At 40.9% G+C, this 25,597-nt stretch overlaps 1 protein-coding gene across 2 annotated transcripts; it reads right to left on the bottom strand.

Annotated features, from left to right (window-relative positions):
- Positions 1 to 16,439: 16,439 nt before the first annotated feature.
- Positions 16,440 to 23,437, bottom strand: LOC124868053. 2 transcript variants are annotated; one of them, XM_047364844.1, is made up of 6 exons: positions 23,191 to 23,419; positions 20,138 to 20,539; positions 19,699 to 19,830; positions 19,405 to 19,455; positions 18,073 to 18,138; positions 16,440 to 17,255 (listed from the first exon to the last, which is right to left on the bottom strand). In XM_047364844.1, the coding sequence occupies exons 1-6, from the start codon at positions 23,240 to 23,242 to the stop codon at positions 17,191 to 17,193; spliced, it is 768 nt and encodes a 255-aa protein (XP_047220800.1). In that variant the 5' UTR covers positions 23,243 to 23,419; the 3' UTR covers positions 16,440 to 17,190. The 2 variants fall into 2 exon arrangements, with proteins under 2 accessions (XP_047220800.1, XP_047220802.1); XM_047364846.1 differs by lacking the exon at positions 19,405 to 19,455 and having other exon boundaries at positions 23,191 to 23,437.
- Between the last annotated feature and the right edge of the window lie 2,160 nt (positions 23,438 to 25,597).

Below are 25,597 nucleotides of genomic sequence, written 5' to 3'. Positions count from 1 at the left end.
GTCACCCAGCACACCTGAAAACTCCAGCAGTGTCTGAAAACACTGAACATACAGGTCCTTCCCAAAATATTAGCAAATTGTGATAAAGTTTATTATTTTCCATAATGTCATGATGAAAATTTAACATTCATATATTTTAGATTCATTGCACACTAACTGAAATATTTCAGGTCTTTTATTGTCTTAATACGGATGATTTTGGCATACAGCTCATGAAAACCCAAAATTCCTATCTCACAAAATTAGCATATCATTAAAAGGGTCTCTAAACGAGCTATGAACCTAATCATCTGAATCAACGAGTTAACTCTAAACACCTGCAAAAGATTCCTGAGGCCTTTAAAACTCCCAGCCTGGTTCATCACTCAAAACCCCAATCATGGGTAAGACTGCCGACCTGACTGCTGTCCAGAAGGCCACTATTGACACCCTCAAGCAAGAGGGTAAGACACAGAAAGACATTTCTGAACAAATAGGCTGTTCCCAGAGTGCTGTATCAAGGCACCTCAGTGGGAAGTCTGTGGGAAGGAAAAAGTGTGGCAGAAAACGCTGCACAACGAGAAGAGGTGACCGGACCCTGAGGAAGATTGTGGAGAAGGGCCGATTCCAGACCTTGGGGGACCTGTGGAAGCAGTGGACTGAGTCTGGAGTAGAAACATCCAGAGCCACCGTGCACAGGCGTGTGCAGGAAATGGGCTACAGGTGCCGCATTCCCCAGACCTGGGCTACAGAGAAGCAGCACTGGACTGTTGCTCAGTGGTCCAAAGTACTTTTTTCAGATGAAAGCAAATTCTGCATGTCATTCGGAAATCAAGGTGCCAGAGTCTGGAGGAAGACTGGAGAGAAGGAAATGCCAAAATGCCAGAAGTCCAGTGTCAAGTACCCACAGTCAGTGATGGTCTGGGGTGCCGTGTCAGCTGCTGGTGTTGGTCCACTGTGTTTTATCAAGGGCAGGGTCAATGCAGCTAGCTATCAGGAGATTTTGGAGCACATCATGCTTCCATCTGCTGAAAAGCTTTATGGAGATGAAGATTTCATTTTTCAGCATGACCTGGCACCTGCTCACAGTGCCAAAACCACTGGTAAATGGTTTACTGACCATGGTATCACTGTGCTCAATTGGCCTGCCAACTCTCCTGACCTGAACCCCATAGAGAATCTGTGGGATATTGTGAAGAGAACGTTGAGAGACTCAAGACCCAAAACTCTGGATGAGCTAAAGGTCGCTATCGAAGCATCCTGGGCCTCCATAAGACCTCAGCAGTGCCACAGGCTGATTGCCTCCATGCCACGCCGCATTGAAGCAGTCATTTCTGCCAAAGGATTCCCGACCAAGTATTGAGTGCATAACTGTACATGATTATTTGAAGGTTGACGTTTTTTGTATTAAAAACACTTTTCTTTTATTGGTCGGATAAAATATGCTAATTTTGTGAGATAGGAATTTTGGGTTTTCATGAGCTGTATGCGAAAATCATCCATATTAAGACAATAAAAGACCTGAAATATTTCAGTTAGTCTGCAATGAATCTAAAATATATGAATGTTAAATTTTCATCATGACATTATGGAAAATAATGAACTTTATCACAATATGCTAATATTTTGAGAAGGACCTGTATGTACAAACAGGAGTATGTTAGACCTGTGTTCCTTAATCTTTATTCTCTACACCACTCATTAGAAAGAAGGGATTGTTTTAACCAATGAGTGTACAAGAAAGTTCTAACTTAATACGAGATTTATTTTATTATGTGTTGTTCCTCTTTCTGTACTTGTCAATAGATATAATGTATCATTAAAAAGGTCTTTCTAAGGGCTTTCTAATCTAATTAGCTGAATTAGAGCAAAAACCAACACAATTATATTTTTAAATGATTAGCATAAAGATCATGATGACTTATACATTTTGCTTTATGGTTTGTAAATGTGTGAAGAGATTGCTTGTTTTACATTCTGCATCACACCAAAGCGTGTGATACATGGACAGTAAACAATTTACAAAGAAGCATTGAACAATTGTTAGTAATGGAAACTGACCAAGTAGTTCTTCTGCAAATTGTCTGCTTTTGTTTGCTCAGGTGTACTTCTGACGTTGTGCATGCGGTGCATCTAAAGAACTATTATTATCCATAGTAGAGAACATGCTGAGTTATCAGATTATATTTAACACACAGGGGCGTTTTTATCCAGGTGGAATGAAAACAGTGATGAAAATGATCACTATCAGTCCACAAATGTTAGTGTACCATCATATGGAAGCTGAATCATAAGGAGGTGGACTTACAACGGAGCAGAAAGGAATGCTGTTTGAGGGGCGGATGATTTGTTCTTCTGAACTGTGCCTCAAAATGTAAGTGATGCTGTGCTGTTAAAGTTTTCCATTAATACTGTTCCTTGTTCTACTTCTACCTCTTCTGGTAGATGACTGAGGAGATCCTAAAGTGAGGATGTGAAAGAATAAAAAACCTTAACAGGCAATAAAGCAGGTGTAAAAAATTCAAAATGTCTTCCCTTTCTGTTATTTTTATTGCAGGTCTGGCAAATTCATCAGATAGATGGAAGAATAAACTACAAGGGACATAACACTGAATTAACACCAAGGAGAGAATTACCAGACAATAAACTTTATAAGAACATAAGAAAGTTAACAAATTATATTAAAGTCATATACGATCTACACGTCATATAAGTTCTAAAGTTTACACATCCAAATATAATAAAATTATTTGGTCTTTGTCAGGTTCAAAATGTATTTAAATCTACTCTCTAATCTAAGTGTCTGAAAACAAGACTTTTCACTTAGGCCATAAAGGTAAATCAAAGATAAATAATATTAAAGAAATGTACATCAAATCAAAATACCTACTTCTGATCTAATCTGATAGTTTAACAAATAAAATAAAATAAGCCACAAGTAAAACCAGGCTAAAAAGGTATGTTTTTTAATTGCTTTTAAATAAAAAATTTATTTCTTCAATTTTTAGAACCTCTTGGCTGCCCTAAAGGCAGCTTTTTTGTGGCTTGTTCTTGTTATCTCAGTTTTGGAATTTGTGGATTCCTTGAATTTTCAGTTTCAGTGAAGGTTAAAGTTTACTTATTTCAAATCATCCTTTATTACTTTATGCCTGCCAGCATTTGGTTGCTTCTCCAACACTGCTCGATAAGACGTGTGCTTTGGTATCCATGCAGAGCGAGTGAAGAGCTCTACAGGTCCTTCTCAAAATATTAGCATATTGTGATAAAGTTAATTATTTTCCATGATTTAATGATTTCATTTCTGCAAAAGGATTCCCGACCAAGTATTGAGTGCATAACTGTACATGATTATTTGAAGGTTGACGTTTTTTTGTATTAAAAACACTTTTCTTTTATTGGTCGGATGAAATATGCTAATTTTGTGAGATAGGAATTTTGAGTTTCCATGAGCTGTATGCCAAAATCATCCATATTAAGACAATAAAAGACCTGAAATATTTCAGTTAGTGTGCAATGAATCTAAAATATATGAATGTTAAATTTTCATCATTATATTATAGAAAATAATGAACTTTATCACAAAATGCTAATATTTTGAGAAGGACCTGTATGTAGCAAACACAAACACAACCCAGATCCTGACAGCTATATCATGTCTTCTCTGTTTAATATGGCATCCTGTGTCCACACAGGGCTGACACTCTAGTTTCATTTTGTCACTTTCAGAGTAAAGCGCTAGGCTTAAAAAGCAGAATAAAGCTTTTATTCTGTAAGTTTCGTTTGAACTTTATAAACTGGAACCATATTGAAATATGTTGCAAGCTAAATGATCAATAATTCAAGACAAAACAAGGAGGAAACATGCTGACATCAGCCTAGCCCTTCAGCAAACCGCTCGCCATGAAAACCTAATCTGCAAGAGCAAAACTGAAGCTGCAGGTGTGGAGTCAGATACATCTTTAGAGAAATTATGAAAAAGCCTTAAGTGACGCGATGTGTGGGAGAAGTATTTCAAGACTGACCTGCAGAAACTCTGGTTTCAACAGAATTTCTGTTGCTGTCAAGAAAAACGAGCAGGAGGGACGGCAGCAGCCTGAATGTCACTGGTGAGTTAAATGGAGCAAAGTCAATACTAATGTAAATTTTTTTTACTGCATTTTAGAGCTACTGAGTTTTCAAGCATCTGCGTAACATTGGTTTGATTACCTTTAATGGAGTGGGACTTGGTATCTTCCTGACTGATTGGTATCAGGGACAAAAACAATCCTCAAACATTACTATTCCATTAGTAAAAGATAATTTATATAATAAAACATCTACATAAACTGAGATCAGAACTTTCAACATTGTTGGGCAGGTACAAACAAGGAATTTGACTTCGGTTTTCATCGTTCACATTGTATGTCAAACATCCATCCAAAACAGTCAGTCAGTTTCTACCGCTTATTCCATAGAGGGTCACGGGGGAGCTGGTGCCTATCTCCAGCAGTCTATGGGCAAGAGGCGGGGTACACCCTGGACAGGTTGCCAGTCCATCACAGGGCAACACACATACAACCATGCACACACTCATTCATACACCTACGGACAATTTAGAGTTACCAATTAACCTAACTGGCATGTTTTTGGACTGTGGGAGGAAGCCGGAGTACCCGGTGAGAACCCACGCATGCACGGGGAGAACATGCAAACTCCATGCAGAAAGACCCCAGGCTGGGAATTGAACCCAGGACCTTCTTGCTGCAAGGCAACAGTGCTACCAACTGCGCCACCGTGCTACCAACTGCGCCACCGTGCAGCCCCCATCCAAAACAGCAACCACAATATGTAAAAACACCTTAAGTTTTTTTATTTTTTTATATACAGTATATATATACATTTATATACACTCACGTATATAAACATACACATATAAATATACATGCTGGTTGGTCAATAGTAATCTGTGTAAGCCCAGATGACTATTGGCGCCGCAGATGGTCGCCTCGGCGTGTTGGTGCGCATTGTTTTGTTTTGTTTTTTGCTTTAAAACGGTCTTCTGTGATGGTACCCGGAGCTCTCTCACCAGAGAAGAACTCATGAACATCAGGGCTACTACACCAGAGGAGTTATTTCCAACTTTTCTGCCTACTGCTCTGGAATATTTGGACATTCTGGTCAAAGGTTCCGCTCACCTTTGTTCACGCGGTGAAACGCCGGAAGAGAGGGAAACGGGCTGGGGTGCTGGTACGTCTTCGCCAGCGTGGACTACGAACACCGTTACCTGGAATATTTCTCTCTAACGTTCGCTCACTTCCCAACAAAATGGAGGAACTACAACTGTTGTTGGGGAAAAACAGGGACTTTTATTCATCGGCAGTTTTGTGCTTCACGGAGACGTGGCTGTGTGGATTAATACCGGACTCTGTGCTGCAGCTGGCAGGATTCCAGCTCTACAGAGCGGACAGAGACACGGAACTCTCCGGCAAAGCGAAAGGTGGAGGAATCTGTTTTTACCTCAACAGTGGTTGGTGCAACGACGTGACAGTGATTCAGCAGCACTGTTCTCCAGACCTGGAATCCTTCATCATAAACTGTAAGCCTTTCTATTCCCCCCGTGAGTTCGCTTCGTTCATCCTGGTCGGTGTTTACATCCCACCGCAAGCTAACGTGCAGGTCGCACAGCGCATGCTCGCCGACCAGATACTGAGTGTGGAGCGGACCAACCCGGACTCCTTAGTAATCATCGCTGGTGACTTTAACAAAGGTAATCTGACCCACGAACTCCCCAAATATAGACAGTTTATAAAATGTCCGACCAGAGAGGACAACATTCTGGATCACTGTTACACCACCATCAGAGACGCTTATCACGCCGTCCCACGTGCTGCACTGGGCCAATCCGACCACATCATGGTCCACCTGATTCCTGCATACAGGCAGAAACTAAAGCTCTGCAAACCTGTTGTGAGGACGACAAGGAAGTGGAGCAGTGAGGCTGTGGAGAATCTCCAGGCGTGTTTAGGCTGTACAGACTGGGATGTGTTCAGGACTACTACCAACAGTCTGGACGAGTACACAGAGGCTGTGACTTCCTACATCAGCTTCTGTGAGGACAGCTGTGTACCATCATGCACCAGGGTGAGTTACAACAACGACAAACCCTGGTTCACAGCTAAACTCAGAAGGTTAAGACTGGATAAGGAAAAGGCCTTCAGGAGTGGGGACAAAGACATATACAGAGAGGCAAAGTACAAGTTTGGCAAGGCAGTGAAAGAGGCCAAACGACTGTACTCTGAGAAGCTCCAAAACCAGTTCTCAGCCAACGACTCTGCGTCTGTCTGGAAAGGGCTCAAGCAAATCACCAACTACAAGCCGAAAGCCCCCCACTCCATCAACGACCGACGCCTCGCCAACGACCTGAACGAGTTCTACTGCCGCTTTGAAAGACAAAGGGACAGTCCTGCAACCATCCCCCACGACGCCCCCCAACAGCTGCAGCCACAATCCACCACCCCCACCTCCCCAACCCCAAGAGGGGCCTTGGCACCTCCAACCCCCACCCTGAAGTTCCCCCCCACCAGCCCCCTACCCACGCCGAGGACGGCTCTTTCCATCCAGGAGAGGGACGTCAACAAACTCTTCAGGAGACAGAACCCCCGGAAAGCTGCTGGTCCGGATTCTGTCTCACCAGCCAGCCTGAAGCACTGCGCTGATCAGCTGTCTCCAGTCTTCACAGACATTTTTAACACCTCACTGGAGACATGTCATGTGCCAGCCTGCTTCAAGTCCTCCACCATCGTCCCTGTTCCCAAGAAGCCAAGGACCACAGGGCTTAATGACTTCAGACCCGTCGCCCTGACCTCTGTGGTGATGAAGTCCTTTGAGCGCCTTGTGCTCTCACACCTAAAAGACATCACCGACCCCCTCCTGGACCCCCTGCAGTTTGCCTACAGAACCAACAGGTCTGTAGATGATGCAGTCAACCTAGCCCTTCACTTCATCCTCCGGAACCTGGATTCCACAGGAACCTACGCCAGGATCCTGTTTGTGGATTTCAGCTCTGCCTTCAACACCATCGTCCCAGTTCTGCTACAGGAGAAGCTCTCCAAGCTGAGTGTGCCCGACTCCACCTGCAGGTGGATCACTGACTTCCTGTCTGACAGGAAGCAGCGCGTGAGGCTGGGGAAGCACGTCTCTGACTCCCTGACCATCAGCACCGGTTCCCCCCAAGGCTGTGTTCTCTCTCCTCTGCTCTTCTCCCTGTACACCAACAGCTGCACCTCCAGTCACCAGTCTGTCAAGCTTCTGAAGTTTGCGGACGACACCACCCTGATCGGACTCATCTCTGATGGTGACGAGTCTGCGTACAGATGGGAGGTGGACCATCTGTTGGACTGGTGCAGCCAGAACAACCTTGAGCTCAACGCTCTAAAGACAGTGGAGATGGTTGTGAACTTCAGGCAGAACCCAGCACCACCTGCCCCCATCACCCTCTGTGACTCCACAATTGACACTGTGGAATCTTTCCGCTTCCTGGGAACCATCATCTCCCAGGATCTCAAGTGGGAGCCAAACATCAGCTCCCTCATCAAGAAAGCCCAGCAGAGGATGTTCTTCCTGCGGCAGCTGAAGAAATTCAACCTGCCAAAGACTATGATGGTGCACTTCTACACAGCCATCATTGAGTCCATCCTCACCTCCTCCATCACCATCTGGTACGCCGCTGCTACAGCCAAGGATAAGGGCAGGCTGCAGCGTGTCATTCGGTCTGCTGAGAAGGTGATTGGCTGCAGTCTACTGTCGCTCCAGGAACTGTACACCTCCAGGACCCTGAAGCGGGCAGGGAAGATTCTGGCTGATCCCTCCCACCCCGGTCACAGACTCTTTGAGACCCCTCTGGCAGGAGGCTGCGGTCCATTCGGACCAAAACCTCACGCCACAAGAACAGTTTTTTCCCATCTGCCACCAGCCTGGTTAACAAAGCCCGGAAACCACACTGACACTGTCCCTTTCCCCCACACCCCCCCTTTTTTTGCTGACAGGACACCTGTAACCTGTAACTCTATGCGTTACATTAACGCTCAGCTTGGACTCCTGCTTTACTTGCACAATGATCACCTGCACTGTTGTATTGCTCTTGCATCTTATACTGCTCTATATTTACCCTCACTCACTTAAAACTGTGCACATATATTTATATTATATTGTAGATATGTTTATACTGTTTAATTTGTATTGTATTGCACCGACTACGCCAAAACAAATTCCTTGTATGTCCAAAAACGTACTTGGCAATAAAGCTTTTCTGATTCTGATTCTGATTCTGATTACTTTGGTTAGGTCTTTAATTGCTATATTCACCTGTTTCTGTAATAATTTGTTCAAACAAAGAGGCTAAAGTTTTCCCATTCTACAGTCAAGTCAAGTTTATTTATACAGCGCTTTTCAGCAACAAGGCACTCAAAGCGCTGTACATGAGGAAAAACATCACAATGATACAGAAAATCAAACACAGAAAAACAAATCAAATGACATTAATAATCATTGGGAGTTTACTGCTAAGAGCTGGTTCTGATCCAATCTTTCTAATAGAGGTAACTAGCTCATTAAGTCCTCTGTGGTAAGGAATTCATCTTGTGCTAGAAGAGAAATGATAATATTAATCCTTGAGGTCGCTGGTAGAATAAAACAAACATCCCACACCACCTGCCACAGAAGAGGGATCACACACCAAATAACACAGGAGAGGCCGTAAATTTAAATTAAACTACATTTTGACAAGTACATTATAATAGTATATATGGTGCCATAAAAAGTACTTTTATTTTATAATTTGACCTAATAATGTATTTTTTTATTATTTTTTTACAGTGTTTAAAATTCACTTTAAAACAGCAAGGTTTTAAATCCTTGTTTTAGTCTTGTTTTAGTCAATTCAATAGAATGAATAAAGGTCCAAGGAAGCATCTGTATGGGCTTATTAAAGGGTGTGCAATGATCAAAAAATAACTTTAAAGTTTAATACTGTGTCTACCTGTGTCACCTTTCTGGAGGGGGGCATCATCCAAGCTTCTGCTGGCAACAACTTAATGCTCACCTTCTACCGATGATCTGCTTGGCCCTGTCTTTCAGTGTTTAACCCTTTCTCTCTCCTAGACATGGAAATTGACTGAGCTTTTACTGTAACCAACTCTATGTGCTCTCTTTCAGACTCTAACCTTGAAAACTGGCTCAGAGTTTATCTGTTCTTTCTTTCTAGATGAAACGACCAAAGGAGCTACAGGGGTTGGACAATGAAACTGAAACACCTGTCATTTTAGTGTTGTTAGGTTTCATGGATAAAATGGACCAGCCTGGTAGCCAGTCTTCATTGATTGCACATTGCACCAGTAAGAGCAGAGTGTGAAGGTTCAATTAGCAGGGTAAGAGCACAGTTCTGCTCAAAATATTGAAATACACACAACATTATGGGTCACATACCAGAGTTCAAAAGAGGACAAATTGTTGGTGCACGTCTTGCTGGCGCATCTGTGACCAAGACAGCAAGTCTTTGTGATGTATCAAGAGCCACGGTATCCAGGGTAATGTCAGCAAACCACCAAGAAGGACGAACCACATCCAACAGGATTAACTGTGGACGCAAGAGGAAGCTGTCTGAAAGGGATGTTCGGGTGCTAACCTGGATTGTATCCAAAAAACATAAAACCACGGCTGCCCAAATCACGGCAGAATTAAATGTGCACCTCAACTCTCCTGTTTCCACCAGAACTGTCCGTCGGGAGCTCCACAGGGTCAATATACACGGCCGGGCTGCTATAGCCAAACCTTTGGTCACTCATGCCAATGCCAAACGTCAGTTTCAATGGTGCAAGGAGCGCAAATCTTGGGCTGTGGACAATGTGAAACATGTATTGTTCTCTGATGAGTCCACCTTTATTGTTTTCCCCACATCCGGGAGAGTTACGGTGTGGAGAAGCCCCAAAGAAGCGTTCCACCCAGACTGTTGCATGCCCAGAGTGAAGCATGGGGGTGGATCAATGATGGTTTGGGCTGCCATATCATGGCATTCCCTTGGCCCAATACTTGTGCTAGATGGGCACGTCACTGCCAAGGACTACCGAACCATTCTTGAGGACCATGTGCATCCAGTGGTTCAAACATTGTATCCTGAAGGCGGTGCCGTGTATCAGGATGACAATGTACCAATACACACAGCAAGACTGGTGAAAGATTGGTTTGATGAACATGAAAGTGAAGTTGAACATCTCCCATGGCCTGCACAGTCACCAGATCTAAATATTATTGAGCCACTTTGGGGTGTTTTGGAGGAGCGAGTCAGGAAACGTTTTCCTCCACCAGTATCACGTAGTGACCTGGCCACTATCCTGCAAGAAGAATGGCTTAAAATCCCTCTGATCACTGTGCAGGACTTGTATATGTCATTCCCAAGATGAAATGACGCTGTATTGGCCGCAAAAGGAGGCCCTACACCATACTAATAAATTATTGTGGTCTAAAACCAGGTGTTTCAGTTTCATTGTCCAACCCCTGTACATCCATTAACATTTACTTTTCCTTCCCATAGAAAGTACTCCTGGATCAGTGCTTCTTTGTTCTCTTTGTGTCTCTGCTCTGTTCTCTCAAACGCCCCTCGGTCGTGGCAGATGGCTGCTGGAGGTTTCTTCCTGTTAAAAGGGAGTTTTTCCTCTCCACTGTTGCTACATGCATGCTCAGTATGAGGGATTGCTGCAAAGTCAACGCCAGTGACTGTCCACTGTCTCTACATGTTCATCCGGGAGGAGTGAATGCTGCAAGTCACTGACTCGATTTTCGCAAATGTCACTCAACAAATACTTTTAAAACCTTTTGAGTATATATTGCAAACTATCAACATAGAAATCGTGAGATTTAAGCACAGCTAAGTTTCCATTGTTTTCTGTGAATGAATATAAGGTAAGGAAAACAGACGGCAATTGAGGACAACTGAGAATGAGAGTGGAAGACAGGGACGTAATGTCTTGGTTGAGCCAGATATAACACAAACAGGAAGCTTATGTCAACGGCAAAGGAAACCACAACCTGCACTTGCTACCAACCTTCCTGCCTCACTTTCTCCCCCTCCTCCTCCCCCACAAATTTGAATCAAATATTCTTCAAAATCAACATCTGTTCATGTGCTTTGAATACAGCAAAAGCACATGGGGTATGGCTTTGCTTTGGTGGTGGCACTGGCTGGCCGGCTTGGTGCGGCGTTTGCGGAGGGGGTCTACTTGTGCAGGTGAGGGGTACGCGCGGCCAGCATGCTGGGGTGCCTTTAGGTTTGTGGTATAAGTTTGGTTCGGTGACCGGTCTTTGGCGCACTGTGGTGGTCTTCCTCTGCTGCTTCCTCCTGTGGCTCTGGCCCCCGGCCTAGTGCCGGGGCTTCGGTCGCGGCGGGTGGGTGGCGCAGTGGAGTGTGTCTTGTGTCTGTAGATGTTTGAGCAGGCTCAGCTACACTGCTGCTGGCTCAGGTACTCCCTGAGCTGTCGGGCCTCTGATGGGGGGTGCTGTGATCTTGGTTCTTGATGCTTTGGACACATGGATGGATCAGGGCCTGTGGGTTTGCTAGGTGGTTCCCCAGGGGCTCTTCTCTGCTCTTCTGTGGGTGGGGTGGCAAAGTCCTGGCGGTGGTGCTCCTGGGGCTCCCTTCCCCTGGGGGGCCTTTGGATGTCCTTGGCTTTGATCTTATCTCTGTCTCCCTTGGGTCCTGGGGGGCAGGTCTGTGGTTCCTCACACCCACTATTGAATATTATTTTGGAGAAACCTCATATACACATCCCGCTCACACATTCACCCACAGGTGTTTGGATTCAGATGTTTACAGATACACAGATATACTCTATGTTGAGCTGCAGTTGCCACTAAATACATCTTGTATTAATTAGTTCCATGTCATTTTCAGTAACGTTGTTGTTATTGTTATATATGTGTGTGTTGTTTGTCCCTGTGTTTTCATTCTTCTTTCTTTCTTTCTCTTTCTACAGATGTACAAGGAATCTTTTAGGGTGTTATCTTGTATTCTCTTTGTCCTTTTTTCTTTCCTCTATTTGTATCTCCTTCTCTCCCTGTTTGCCTCACTTTTCTCCCTTTCTTTCTTCTTTCTTTCCAGTTTGCTTTAATAAAATATATTTTTTTATAAATATACATATTAAGTACAGTTTTCCCTATAATACTCCACTTGTGAGAGTGGGGGGTCCAGTTGTCTGCACTTTGTGAAGAACGCCTACACTGTTCCGTTTGTAATTGTTGTAATTACTGCTGTTGGTCCCAATTTGTAAAAGTCTTGTTTTATGTCTCTAGGTTTGCCTGGACTCATTTTGCTTTTGTTTCTGAAAAATATTGGGAATATGTGGAACTGCATGTAGAGGCATGGGTGAGAAAAGTCATTTATGTTTCACATTTCTAGAAGAGGGGAAAAAGGCTAACTTTCATAAAACCTCCCAGTTAACATCTCACGTCAACCAAAATTTGAATAAGACAAAGTGCAGCAGAGGTGCAGATGGATGACCACAATATACACTTTAGCTACAACAGCACCTGACTGTATATCAGACCCCGAAGATGTTTACCACAAAAGACATTGCCCTGACTATTTTGTGAAGAAATACAGGTCATTTAAATTGTGTTGCAAGATGTTGCAGATTTTCTATTTCTATGGTGGAGGGAGCACTTTATTTTGCAACAGAAGGAGACTAGAACACCTCTGCAGCAGATTACTTTGCAGGATGTATCAGATAATGCCACTGCTGCAACAGTTTACTTTGCAGCAGCATCCTACAATGATGCTGCAGCATCATTATGCTTTGTAGTCACATCATGTTCTGTGCTATGGACTCAAAATTAAGAATGTTTCACAAATGGCTGAATATAATAGACAATAGGGCGACAATTTGGAGGCTGGATATAGTAATTGTCTGGCAATCAGAAGGTTGTAGGCCTGATTCCAGCTTCCTCCACTACATGTTGAAGTGTCCTTGGTTATGCTGCTTAACCTTATAAAGCCTGCAAATTTGCATATCCATGTGAGTGTGTAGCTGTTTGTGTGCAGATGGGGTAATGTGAACTTTTTGCACACTCCAGCCACACATGACACCAATTTTAATGCACTGTGGACACACACATAGGCATTCATGCCACCAATGTCATGAACATTTCAAATTACCACGGACAGACATGGAAACACCATGGGGAGACGGGCTGGTCGCAGGGGGAGTGGCATGATCCTCTTTTCTTCCTGCCCCTATGCCTGTGCTGGTTTGGTGTAGACTGGAAGTGTGGGGATGACCTGGGGGTCTCTGACGACCTCATGGGGGGCCGGCAAGGGGACCCTGTGTCTCTTTGGACTAGGGGCTGCTGTTCCTGTGCTTCACTGATTGACCTACCTACAAGTCATTGCGGACTAAGCTGTATTTTTGCTTTAACCAGAACAATCATCTTAAGGAAAGTCTTGTTTTGTGGTTTCCTCCTGTGAACAAATAATTTAATTTTGGTTAATTTTTACTTAGAAATGTATTCTTTTTTATGACACTTTATTTATTTATTTGGCAGTATCTGCCTACAATGATGGGTTTTATGTCCACGTAACATTTTCAAAGGGTAAATGAATGAATTACCTTGGGTGAATACCAACTTTAAAAAGGGTATAATAACAAGGTGTAACCCTTTATTCAAACTAATAGAAACTTTTTCATCTTGTGAAAAAAAAGCATGGCTGATAGAAAGTGGAGCCATACTGTCTTGCTTTGCAAGAAACTGTTAGCTTACATGAAAAAATGCCCAACCAGTAGTTTCCAACAGAATTCACACAATGTATCATGTGATCTAGGAATAAGGTTGATAGTTCAAATATTTTGTATCCATTCATATTTTCCCTTAATCACATTAATCAAACTGTAAATAATTCATGTGTTTATGCTATTATTTGACAAGCTAGAGGTTGGGCTCATATAATCATTAAAACCATACTATCTATCTTACATTTTAGCAGGGAATTTGATATAAGCCACAACTTGTATGATCACACACACATTTCCTGTCTGAAATACATCCTTTTTTATATTCCTGTATTCGGTTATTGTGTGGTTTTCCTCTTGTAGCTAAACTGTCAATTTAATGAAAATGTATTGGTTTAGATATGGGAATAAATAATTACAATAATTATCATTTCTCATACCTTTGTCAATTCTACATTGACTGATTAAGTATTTATGATGGCATATTTTCTAGGAATAAACAAAACCACAGCACTGATACTTGCGCTGACTGTGATTTGTCAACAAACTCTGTGTTCATACAAACCCGGGTTATATTAATCCAAAAAATCATTTCATATCTGAAATCATATCTGAAAATAAAGATCAAATATTGGGTTAAAAATTTGAGTTCAATCAGGTGTGTTATGCTGTTTGAAAACAGTGAGAGGATTAAAATGTGAATTTCCCCATATTAAATACAGCATGTGCAAACAGGGAAATAAACAGATGCGAAGAATAGAAAAATGTATATATCACCCAAAACCACGGAAGGGGGAAGAAAAACACCATAAACCACATGCAGCTGTTTTATTGATTTTACTTTGTCTTTGCAGAATTTTGAAAAAATATTTTTAAGCCTTTATTTAGATTTTTTGTTTTTTCAGTGACTGGTGTTTTAAAGAACAGTAAATTACAAGCTGTGATGGTAGCATTCAGCGTGAAGGACTCTTTGGATGGAATAAAGAATGTTAACGTCATTCTCTGCTTAACGCAGACAAAGAGGCCATTGCTTTTATGGAACAGCCACCAAGACCAATTGAGTATTTACTACATTTGGCATAGAAGCCTTCTTTAAATTAGGTAACAACATGCTAACATCATGCTACTGCCACCAATGTCATGTATGCCCTCCTACTTAAATTCTCAACAACTATGCCACCCCATGTCATGGATACACTGTCACTGCTGCACCCACTGTCCCCCACACTCTACTCAGGTACTCAGGTGTGTTTTTTTTGTTGTTTTTTTTTACATCACTGTACAGACTTAATCCTGTGCGAAGGGGCTTAGAATGCTCATCCACATTAGTCCTGAGGATAGCAACCTGTGGGCAGCAAAGAGGGAGATTGATTAAGGGCTTCTGGAGAGACTTGGTAGCAGGAAAGGACAAGTGTTGTATCCTTGGGGTTGTGTGTGTTTCACCTCATCTAATTACAGGGGGCGACTGGCAGGTGTATCTACGCAGCTGGAGATTTGTTGGTATGATCAGGAGGAGTATTTAGAGGAGTGGATTTCAGAGGACAGACGCCAGAAAGTTCTCACTCAGCAGTGGCAATCAGGCCTTACTATTCAGTTTCTAAACTAGTATCTGTGATAGGTACTTACCCTCTTGTGTTCCCTTCTCAGGAAGAAGCTCAGTTCCTGTTCGCTGTCTGACCTCTGGTCTTTAGTATCCAGCAGCTCTGTTTCCTGAACTCCCCTGACGTTTCTTGCCTGGAAATCCTTCGTGAAGCTCCCTCTCGGCATCTCGCGAATCCCTCTATGCAACTAGTCTATCAGTCCTCTCTCGGCTACTGGGTCTGTCACCTGGGCCACCCCGGCATCTCCTTCCGCTCACCTGCCTGTCCACCCTCCAATGACACATTCCACCCTCTCTGATCCCTCACTCTCTCCTGGAAAGAAAAGAAATACAACATCATGGTTCCTACCACACACATTTAACCCACCAACCACAACCTCTGTGGATACACTCACCTTCTCCTCTGGATACTCGTCCCCTCCTTGACAAGTAAGCCTCCATCAGACACAGTACTCCATAACTGACCTCTATAATACCGTTCCTGCAGATAATAACTTACCTGTCTTTCTCAGTGCCATCCTCATCAGAATGTAGCTAAATAAATGTTCTGTTCCATTCAGAATGTGTAACTGATCTTTAATTCAGCAGTATACAGTAGATATAGAAAAATAAGGGACTTCTGGTCAATTCTACATGTGACAACAGTCTCCTGTGTTCTCTGTATGCCAAGGACAAGGTTACCTAATAGCTCATGACCAAAGGAACCTCATACCCACAGTGAAACATGATGGTGGCAGTTTCAAGCTCAGGGGTTGTGTTTCCTTTACCAGATTTGTTGTCATGGTGGATGAAATCTTGGAACAGTTCTAAATACAAGTCAGTTTTTTACCGAAAACATTACAGTGTCTGCAAGAAAACTGAAGATGGAGACAGATTTTATTTTTTAGCATCATGGTGAGTCCAAGCACACATCAACACGAACAAAAGAATAAATTCAGGAGAATAAAATGAAAGTTTTGGAATGGCAGAGCGAGAATCCAGAATTAAATCTGAAAATCTGTGGGGTCACCTGCAGGTCTCTCTGGACACTGGGTGTCCTTACTATCTGAGAGATTTGCAAGGTAAGGTGAAGTAAATTTGGACAAGTCAAAATGACAGACACCTTCTGCATTTATTTATTTGTATTTATTATATTTTGTCTCAAATAAATTTGTCTCTTTTTCAGTTATATTGTACAGAATAAATGTCACATTATTTGTGGAAAACATTTCAAAATCATGGTCTCATTCAAAGCCTGCCATTTTAACAGGGATGTGTAAACGTTTTATATCCGCTGTAGATGTTGCCTATAAGCCTCTGCAGTGAAATTACTGTAGTTTGGATCTTTCAGAATAATCACATGCTACTTGTTAACGTTTCCATTTGGACCATTTACAACATTAACATTTTGCTTTGATTAAATATGAAAACTTTTAGATGCTTTAAAACATTACAGACTGTTCCACTAAGCGGACAAAATTCAGTTCAGTTGATTTATGCAGCACCATATCACAACATGTCATCTCAGGGTACTTCACAAGACCAATAGCTCCAATTACAAACTCAATAAAAACATACTATAAAAAGTGTTGTCACATCAGTCCTGCCCTGAGCAAACCACTGAGCCACCTGAAACACCTACAGCCTTTACTTTCATACTATTATGATTTTTTTGCTCTTTAGACAAACATAACTGATGTGACACTAGGATGGACTAATGACTATGAAATGTTTGTGTGTCATGCAAATCATACAAATTAATTTCTTGACAAGCATAGGCAGTAATTCTACATACAATCTATAGCTTCACATTAGAAAACAGATCTTTAACTTGAAGAGGAAGACACTTTTGGACATGAAGGTGGAGGAACCTGCAGGCTAGAAGTGATAGAGGTTTCTGTTACATGAAGGGCTGCTTTCGCCGATTGTCAGACGCTCCAGAGCTGTTCAGGCAACAAACAAAGAGCAGCCATATTAAAACAAATGGCTGTTGAGCTAATATTTCATTTGCAGTAAAGTGCCAACAGAAAGTTTTAGGACCATAGTTTTTCAGCTTAATTTGCTCACTGAGGTATGCAACCTGCTGCAGTTACTAAACAACACATGAAGCACATGTGTTTCTACTAAACTGTTTATTTACATCCCTAAATTTCCTTTGCACTACCCAGAGAAATGATTACTTCTTCACTACTGTATGTTTTAGCATAATTTGTTCCTCATCTTTTATCATCTTTTAAGCTGCAGTGCTTCTGGACCCTGCTTGGTGCAGCTGGAACAGCGAAGCAAATATCTTTATTTGGGAGAATTTGTTCCTGAATTTATTAGTCTGTATTTATTGAATATTAACATGTTTCCCATACAGTTGAACTGTGAAGATTACCCTTAGTGAAAATAAAGGGAAAAAAACAACCTTCAGGTAAAGAGTATAGCAGCATGATGGAAAGGTCACATCAGAGCGTAGTTTAAAACACCCAAACCAGAGATCATTTCATATTAGCTTGGTACTAAAGAATTTTATAAACTTAACATCTCAGGGAGAATTGAGCATATCTTTAAAAATGTTTTTTTACACTTAATTCTTTATTTTTAATCATTTAATCAAAAAGAATACTGCATGCTTTCTCTGTTTGTATGTGCAGAACTGTGACCATAGTGATAGGAGTCAACAAATAAATGTTCTGCTTAACACAACAAAATGCAAAATATAATGCATGGTATAGAAACTTTCTGCTGGCACCTTGTAGAATAATATCTGGTTACCTGGGTATGAAAATCTCTTCTCTTCATCATCGTTCTTAACTGCACTTTTGCCTCGATGGTAGGAGACTGCTCAGACACAAAATAGGAAGATCATAAATGCTCTAATCAGTGAAACTGTCCTCTAAATATCTGCTAGAGTTGTCTTCAGCAGTGGTGTACACCAGCTTACTGGTGTCCGCTTACATTCTCTACCAGACTGGTAGCAGATTACTCTGGTTGGATAGTGTTCTGTGAAAGAAATGGATCATGACCTGAAATCCATCACCTGCTGCCTTGGCACGGTTTCCACTAGTTAGCTGTTTCACTTGAAATACTACAGACAGCATTTTATTCACTTCTTTCAGGCCATTTTCCTCAGGCTCTGATAACTGCAACAATCAACTCTAATGTGGGTGCTTTAATAATCAGTCATTTCTAATCGAATATTTTTTGGAAAACACGATTGAAATGCAGTTTTTAAACTCATCATTAAAAAAAAAAATCAATCTCTTCAGTACTTTCAATTCATAACAGAAATCCATCTAAACCTTCTGTGATCCCAGTTCTGCATTCGATCCAGATGATCATACCATTCTGATTAACAGTTTTGAAAAGTGAGTTGGATTATTTTGTACTTTGCTAGATTGCAATACATCTTATTTTTCAGACCCAAACTATTTTGTGTCATTTTGCAATTATGAATCTTAGTATCAAATGTAGGGTTCCTCTAGTCTCTGTTCTCGGACCCCTTTCATCCAAAATCTACATGCTCCCCAGTTCGGACTATTGCAACATCTAATCATCATAGATATGTTGATGACATCCAATTAATATCTCTGTGTCACCAAAGGACCTCTGTCATTGAGTCAGTGTGTTTATAACTGAAAGATAAATGAGGAAATACTGAAGAGGTAGAAATCATTTAAAAGATATAGAATACTTTTAAATATTAGTCGGCTTACTAAATGTCATTTTAACATATCTTTCTGAATGCAGACCATTACGATCAGGTCCTTGGTATACTGGGAGATAAAAATATGAATGGAACTATTGTATCACATCCCAAATAAATCAAACATCAAAACAATGGCCCAAGTACTACATGAGTTTGTACTAAAACTGTCATGGCTACCTCAGACCTCCATAAATCAAACCCATTCTGCTTGTTTAGGATAAGTTTAACCCAATGCACAGCTGATGGATCAAAACTGCATTAAAAAGTTTTTGTAAATCAATCTACGAGAACTACGCTCTGTGTGTGTATGTGTATAAGTATTAATGAGGAAAGAAATAGGGGTATAATTTGAATCATGCAGTAAACAGAAATAATACAAATAAAAGTGGGTGACTCACCACTGTGACTTTGCGTGGGTCCAACCCAGCGATTTTGCCTCCTGTCTGATACTGAAAATAGCAACAGTAATTTTACACTGTTAAAACCTGAATACTTTTTGCTGTTGTTGCCGGCTTACCAATACCATTTTTTTTTTTAAATATTAGGTTAGCCAAATTGGATTGGAAGAAGTTGATTTATGTTGAAGCAGTTCAGAGGAACTCAGGTTTGCGTACCAACATAAGTGATATTCTGTTTGGTCTTTGCAATATTGCAACATGCACGTGTACGTGTTTGTATGCATGTGTACTTACATCTCTTCTGCAGGGCCATGACAGTGGGCCTGGTAAAGCGGATTAATAAAAGCACCAGGAGTACGATGGTGAGCAAAGCTGTCACCACCTTGTAGGTCTGCAGCTGGCCCTCGAAATCTGGGAGCTCCTCCACTGGAGATAAACAGATATTATTCTGATAAAGCGTTACTGCTAGCATCATATAAGGTCAGGCAGAGACATACTTTACTATGCATGAACAGTATCTAGCTTTCTAGGTATTTAAATGGAGTCATTTGGACAGCCTAGTTCAGTATTTTAATTTCTATGAAATGTTTTTAAATTGAAACAGAAGTGTGTTCTAAAGTAGAACAACAACTCAACAGTGTGTATCCTTGAGTTTTACATTGCATGTCAAAGCTGTTGAGTATAACCTTCTTACACACCTTTACAGTATAATCTGGAGATGGCTGACACAAACCTTTGCATTTGACCTGACGTGTCCTGCAGTCAGTTTTGTTCAGTCCTTTCTCAGTAATCTTGTAACCTTCCTCCTGTTCCTCACTGGAACTCCCCCATTTTGGCTCTCCTTTACAGCCTCTAAGGTTCCGACACACATTTCCCAAAATCCCCTGGACTTGGATCTCCTGGCTGTGGCAGAAAGGCAGGGAAGAGCTGTTGAAAGTAAGATATGGGGCCAGGTACACAGTGCCTTTACACTTATTGGTCCATGTGACTGTGAGGATGCCCAGGGTGAGAGAAAAGTTGCTGGAGCTGGAAGTGGGTGTAGCTGGAGGCTCGTTAGTACAGGAACAGGCAGTGCAATTATTTAAGTCAGGGCTGCTTATAGCTGTGGTACTGTTCCATTCTTGGCTATAACTCCCTGTGAAAAACACACAGAACAACACAAAGGTTTAAAATATTGAACAGACAAAAACAGCTGGGAATCTGTGCAGGAAGCTTTTCTGACACATCACTATCTGTAATAATATTAAGAATAACTGCCCCAAATTGGAATTCAGAAATGCCAAATGGCATAACTTGTTTCTGCAACACTATGAAATTGGTCAGATCCGTCTGAAATATCAGTACGTCAATAAATGGGCAGGAAGTTGTGTATGTTAATTTGCTTATTATTACAGTCGAAGGATGAAGAGGGAGAATAGGCGAGAAAGGGGACAGTGAAAGAAGGACTCATGACTGCGCAAAAGAAGACAGGAATCAGACAGTCGGTGGGAGCAGCAAACACTCCACAATTTTCCCATAAATATGTCAGACACTGCTAGATATTTTAAGTAGGTCATCTTTGATAGGAGCTCTAATTATGCAGTCTGCGCCTCTGTCACACTGAACGACTGCAGACCACCAATTCAAGCTCACAACCAGATATTTTCTTCCATTACTAAATATTTAGACTAAGACAAACTAGAGTAGACCAGAGTAGACCGCGCTGTACTGTAACTCAGAAAGCTACAATACCTCAATATTCATGTATTTTGACTAAGGGAGAAAACCAGAGTACCGTACAGAACCCACGTATGCACAGAAGGCCCTGACCGAGCCTTGAACCTTCTTGCTGCAAGGTAAGTGTGCTAACAGCTGTGCAACTGAGCAGCCCATTTCCTGTCTTCCTTACTTCTTAATTACGTTTTGGTTCAATTCCTTTTCAGTGTTTGAAAGTAACACCTCCCAATGCTTAGAAAATAAAAAATCTAAAATTTCAGTTTGTGGATAGAGAAGAAAATCACTTTTCTCCTGTTTGTCCAGGTTGTATAGCATCAACAATGCTTTTTATGTGTAACTTAGTAATATAATATCACAAAGTGCATACTCCTTTTATAAAATCTCGAGCTTTTATGGAGAACAAACTGAATACTATTACAAATCATTTTTCAAAGATTTCTTACTTTTATTGTAACATATACCCTGTACAATTCACCAGAGAGGTGGTGCAACGTAAGCGTGCACACCCTGAAACTTGAAACCCTGAAAGTCCTTTTTTATTTAAACCCAGCTCTCAGTCTTCTATGGTAGGAGTCTATTAGCATCCAACAACTTGACTTGTCAATGTTAGCTCACTCTACCTTGCAAAGGTTCTCTTTTTTGTTGATTTTAACATATGTTTGGACTTGGTGTGTTGATGGAAAGTGAGATCCCTCTTCAGCTTTCTAGCAGACACTTGAAGGTTTTGGGTCAAAACTATTTGGTAATTAAAACCCAGTTGCATGTGAGGAAAAGTAAGCCCAGAACATGACTCTGCTAGTACCACATTTCAGCTCTTTCGGTGTTACTGTTATCCTCTTAGCAGCCTCCCTGTTTCTGTATTGTATTTTGATTGATTTTGGAGAAATGTCCAGTTTTATAATGTCACTGTTGCCCTATATTTCCTCCAGTTACTCATAGACGATTGCACTGCACCATTATATATATATGATACTGTGGATTTTCTACCCTTCTTCTGACTGATACCTCTGTAAAATGAGATCATTTGGGTTCTTTCTGCAAATTGTGGCTTTAGCTGAAAGAAGAAAGTGAGTAAATGTCAAGAAAACCCTAATAGAATATCTTTAATTTATTTTAGGATGCTCGGATTCTCTATAGTTAATATGGAGTGTGAACCAACTAAATTTTAAAACTGACTAAAAATGTGCATTATACAAAGTACTTGACTATGGGTGTGCACTATCATTCAACCAGACTACTGCAGCCTTTTCATTAGTTTTTTCTATTTATATTTTGTGGGTTTCAATAGCCTTTCAGTTGAGGTGTCCAGTACATGTGGTACATTAAGGGTGGAAACATTTTTTGAAATGATTTATCCAGATCTAATAGTTTTAATGACATCACTTCTAAGATTCACTGTAGCTTTACAGTTTTTAATAGCTTTTTTTCGTGCTTTCTCTTTGAGCAGTCTTTCTCAGACGGATACCATCACAATTTTGCAGGTTGGAGTCAAAAAACTTTGAGGTGCAAACATGACATTAGTACAACGGCTGGGTTTCAACATGTGTAAAGTTGCCTTAGTTTATTTGGTGGTATTCTGCCATAATTCAAGTGTGTATACCTAGGCCACCAGAAAGTCAGGATGATAATTACATAATTAGGGCTAAAATATCTCAGTTTTTGTCTAAATAACTTAATTTGGTTCCTCCCTATCACGACTACAGAGTCACAGTTTCATCTAATACTGCTGTTGTGAACTCAAAACGTTTGTGGCAATAGCCTAAAATGTAGAAGCTCCACTAAGGTCATCTTTCACTTTAAACTTAAATAAAAAAGCCCCTTATTAACAATTGATTAAACATTTAATTAAAAAAAAACTCTTCAATCCTCATCAAAGGCCTTCTGTAGCACAAAATACATGTTGAGCCATCAGCCACAGAAACAGCTCACCAACAAGATCTCAGCAGCTTACCTTCTCCGTCTTCTTAAAGCATTTCAGTCAACCATAAAGCTGAGACTTTTGCCTCAGTTCTAATTGCCTGGTTCTTTCTGTTTTTAACACTGTGTCCATACCAACACTAATGAACTTACCTGCAGACACGAGGGAATAAGCTGCAATGATCAAAACAGCGCTGAGATCCATTATAGAAGGGACAAGTAGATAAAGAAGATAAATGGAGGATAGGAGAACAGACAGTTCAGTTTAGGTTGACACGCCAACAACAGCAGAAGTGATGAGAAAGGAAATGATGCAGAGCAGCAAAAACTCCTCACCCCCACCACCACCTTCTCCATACAGTGAAAAACTTCATCCACAGACGGCGGCTGCAGCTTTTGCAAAAAAGCAGATTTCCTCTCTTCAAAGGAAATTGGGTGAAAAAGGGGTGGGGATAGCAAGAAACAACGATAAACGAGTAGGAAGCAGGAAGAGATAGGAGTAAGCAGTGAAGACAAACATAGCTTTAATGTAAATACTTTCAGCATGGTTGCGTGTTGTGAGGTATACTAGAAGATGTAGTATAGAACTGTGAAACACAGATTTTCCAACGGCAAAAATATCAAAACAGTTCAATAATTTGTATCGATAGTAACAGTAGTAAATAATAATGTTTTTTTGTCTTCATTCCCCTCTTTTTTCAAACATACACCCACACATACACATGCTTTTGCTGTAATTAAACTGTTACTTAAAAAACATGCAACTGATCCAGATGTCCTGAAACCTATCTCTAATAAATGACCTGTTTGAACAATTCAGTCAAGTTTTAAAGCTCATTACAGCAGTGAAACAGCACTGGTAAAAGTCACAAATGATATTCTCCTGGCTACAGATAATGGACTTGTGTTTGCACATGTTCTGTTAGATCCACGTACACTTTACGTCTTTACAGAGGCTTGTTGGGATCAAGGGGAACAGCAGTGGGCTAGTTTAGATCTCAAACACATTATGCAATGGAACAAATTAACAAAATTAAGGTGATGGAGTGGTTTAGTCAAAGTCTAGCTCTAAACTCAATTGAGATGCTGTGACATTACTATTAGTTATTACAAACCCTTGTTTGCAGTTGTTAGTTATTAGGCTTGTCAGTAGGTTTAGGGGTGATTACTTTTTCACATATGGCCTGGTTGGTTTGGATAATTTATTTCCCTTAAATAAAATCATCATTTAATAAGTGGTTTTTGTATTCGCTCAGTCTTTAGTCTGATATTAAAATTAATCTGTGACGTAGCAGTGAAGAGCGCGACCCATTTACAGAGGCTTGAGTCTTTGATACAGCTGTCCCGGGATTAGGACAGCTGCGACCTGTGCTTCATGTCTTCCCCCTCTTTCCACCCCATTTCCTGTCTGCCTATTTCCAAAAAAAAAAAAAAAAAGGCCCACTGGTGGTGCAAAAAAAAAAAATTGTTTGATGATTTAAAATTTGTTAGTGTAAAAAAAGAAACAAGAAAAAAAAAAACACAAGAAATCTTTCAGAAGGCAAATACCTTTTAAGGCATTTTATTTACTAGACAGAACCTATTTTCAAAAGAAATAACTTCCATTGTTTTGGTATCATATTTAACTCCTAGCATGTTCACTGAAGAATTTACTTTCCCTTTGGGATTAATAAAGTATTTTTGAATTGAATTGAATTGAATCTGATTAAATGTGATCAGGACTAAAATCAGAAGAATTACATGTAATAAATGCAATGATTCACATAAATTATTTCATTACTTCATGATAACAGTAATGCAATTGGGTTCTAGACCAAATTCACCAGGGGGGTCAGGGTGACGCCAGTGTTTTTTTCATGGGGGCACAGAACAAAAAAATAAAAACAAAAAAGAAATGGCAATATTTAATCGTTTCATTTATTAAGTAAGTAAGCCACATAGAGTCTTGTGGCTCTGGAGCTGCAGGTTGCAGACACCTGATCTAGCAGATGAAAACTGTGATCCTATCTATATACGGCTGAAACAAAAAGTGCAACACCTTAATTTTTAATTCATTATTAAAGTAAAACTGTAAAATTCAAAAAGATTAATTGGTCCAAGGCACCAATCAGTTACGGTGTCTGTGCCTTCACATATTACTATAAGAAATTCATATAGTATTATGTCTTCAGTACAGGGGCCATAACAAGGGCCAGGACCAGTTCTACAGGGGCACTGGCCCCTGTTGGCCCCTGTCTAGAACTGCCCATGCAGTAATGACAAAATCAATATAAAGATGGATTTTTTCCGCTGTTATGCCTTCTGCTCATGTCTCTAATTGCTACCATCATGTTCTGGTATTTTCTTATCATACAGTCTGTGGCTCAGTAGGAAGAGTAGTCGTCTTGCAATCAGAAGGTTGTGGGTTCGATTCCAGCTTCCCCCTGCCATAGGTCGATGTGCCCCTGGGCAAGGCACTTAACCTCAAGTTGCCTACCTATCGGTGTATGAATGTGTGAGTGTTAGTGAGTCCATTTAATAAGTGTACATGAATCCCCTTTCTGTAGCATAATAAATAAGG

The sequence above is a fragment of the Girardinichthys multiradiatus genome, chromosome 5, assembly GCF_021462225.1.
Source record: "Girardinichthys multiradiatus isolate DD_20200921_A chromosome 5, DD_fGirMul_XY1, whole genome shotgun sequence".
NCBI classification, from domain to species: Eukaryota; Metazoa; Chordata; class Actinopteri; order Cyprinodontiformes; family Goodeidae; genus Girardinichthys; species Girardinichthys multiradiatus.
This window is presented reverse-complemented; position numbering and strand designations above follow the sequence as displayed.

Bases quoted from the DNA above. Each gene is read 5' to 3' on its own strand.
- LOC124868053 (XM_047364844.1), bottom strand. From the start codon at position 23,242: ATGGATCTCAGCGCTGTTTTGATCATTGCAGCTTATTCCCTCGTGTCT. The intron at 20,540-23,190 runs GTAAGTTCATTA...TGTTTTTCACAG, and splicing joins TTATTCCCTCGTGTCTGCAG to GGAGTTATAGCCAAGAATGG. The intron at 18,139-19,404 runs GTGAGTCACCCA...GTGTCTGAGCAG, and splicing joins ACCCACGCAAAGTCACAGTG to TCTCCTACCATCGAGGCAAA.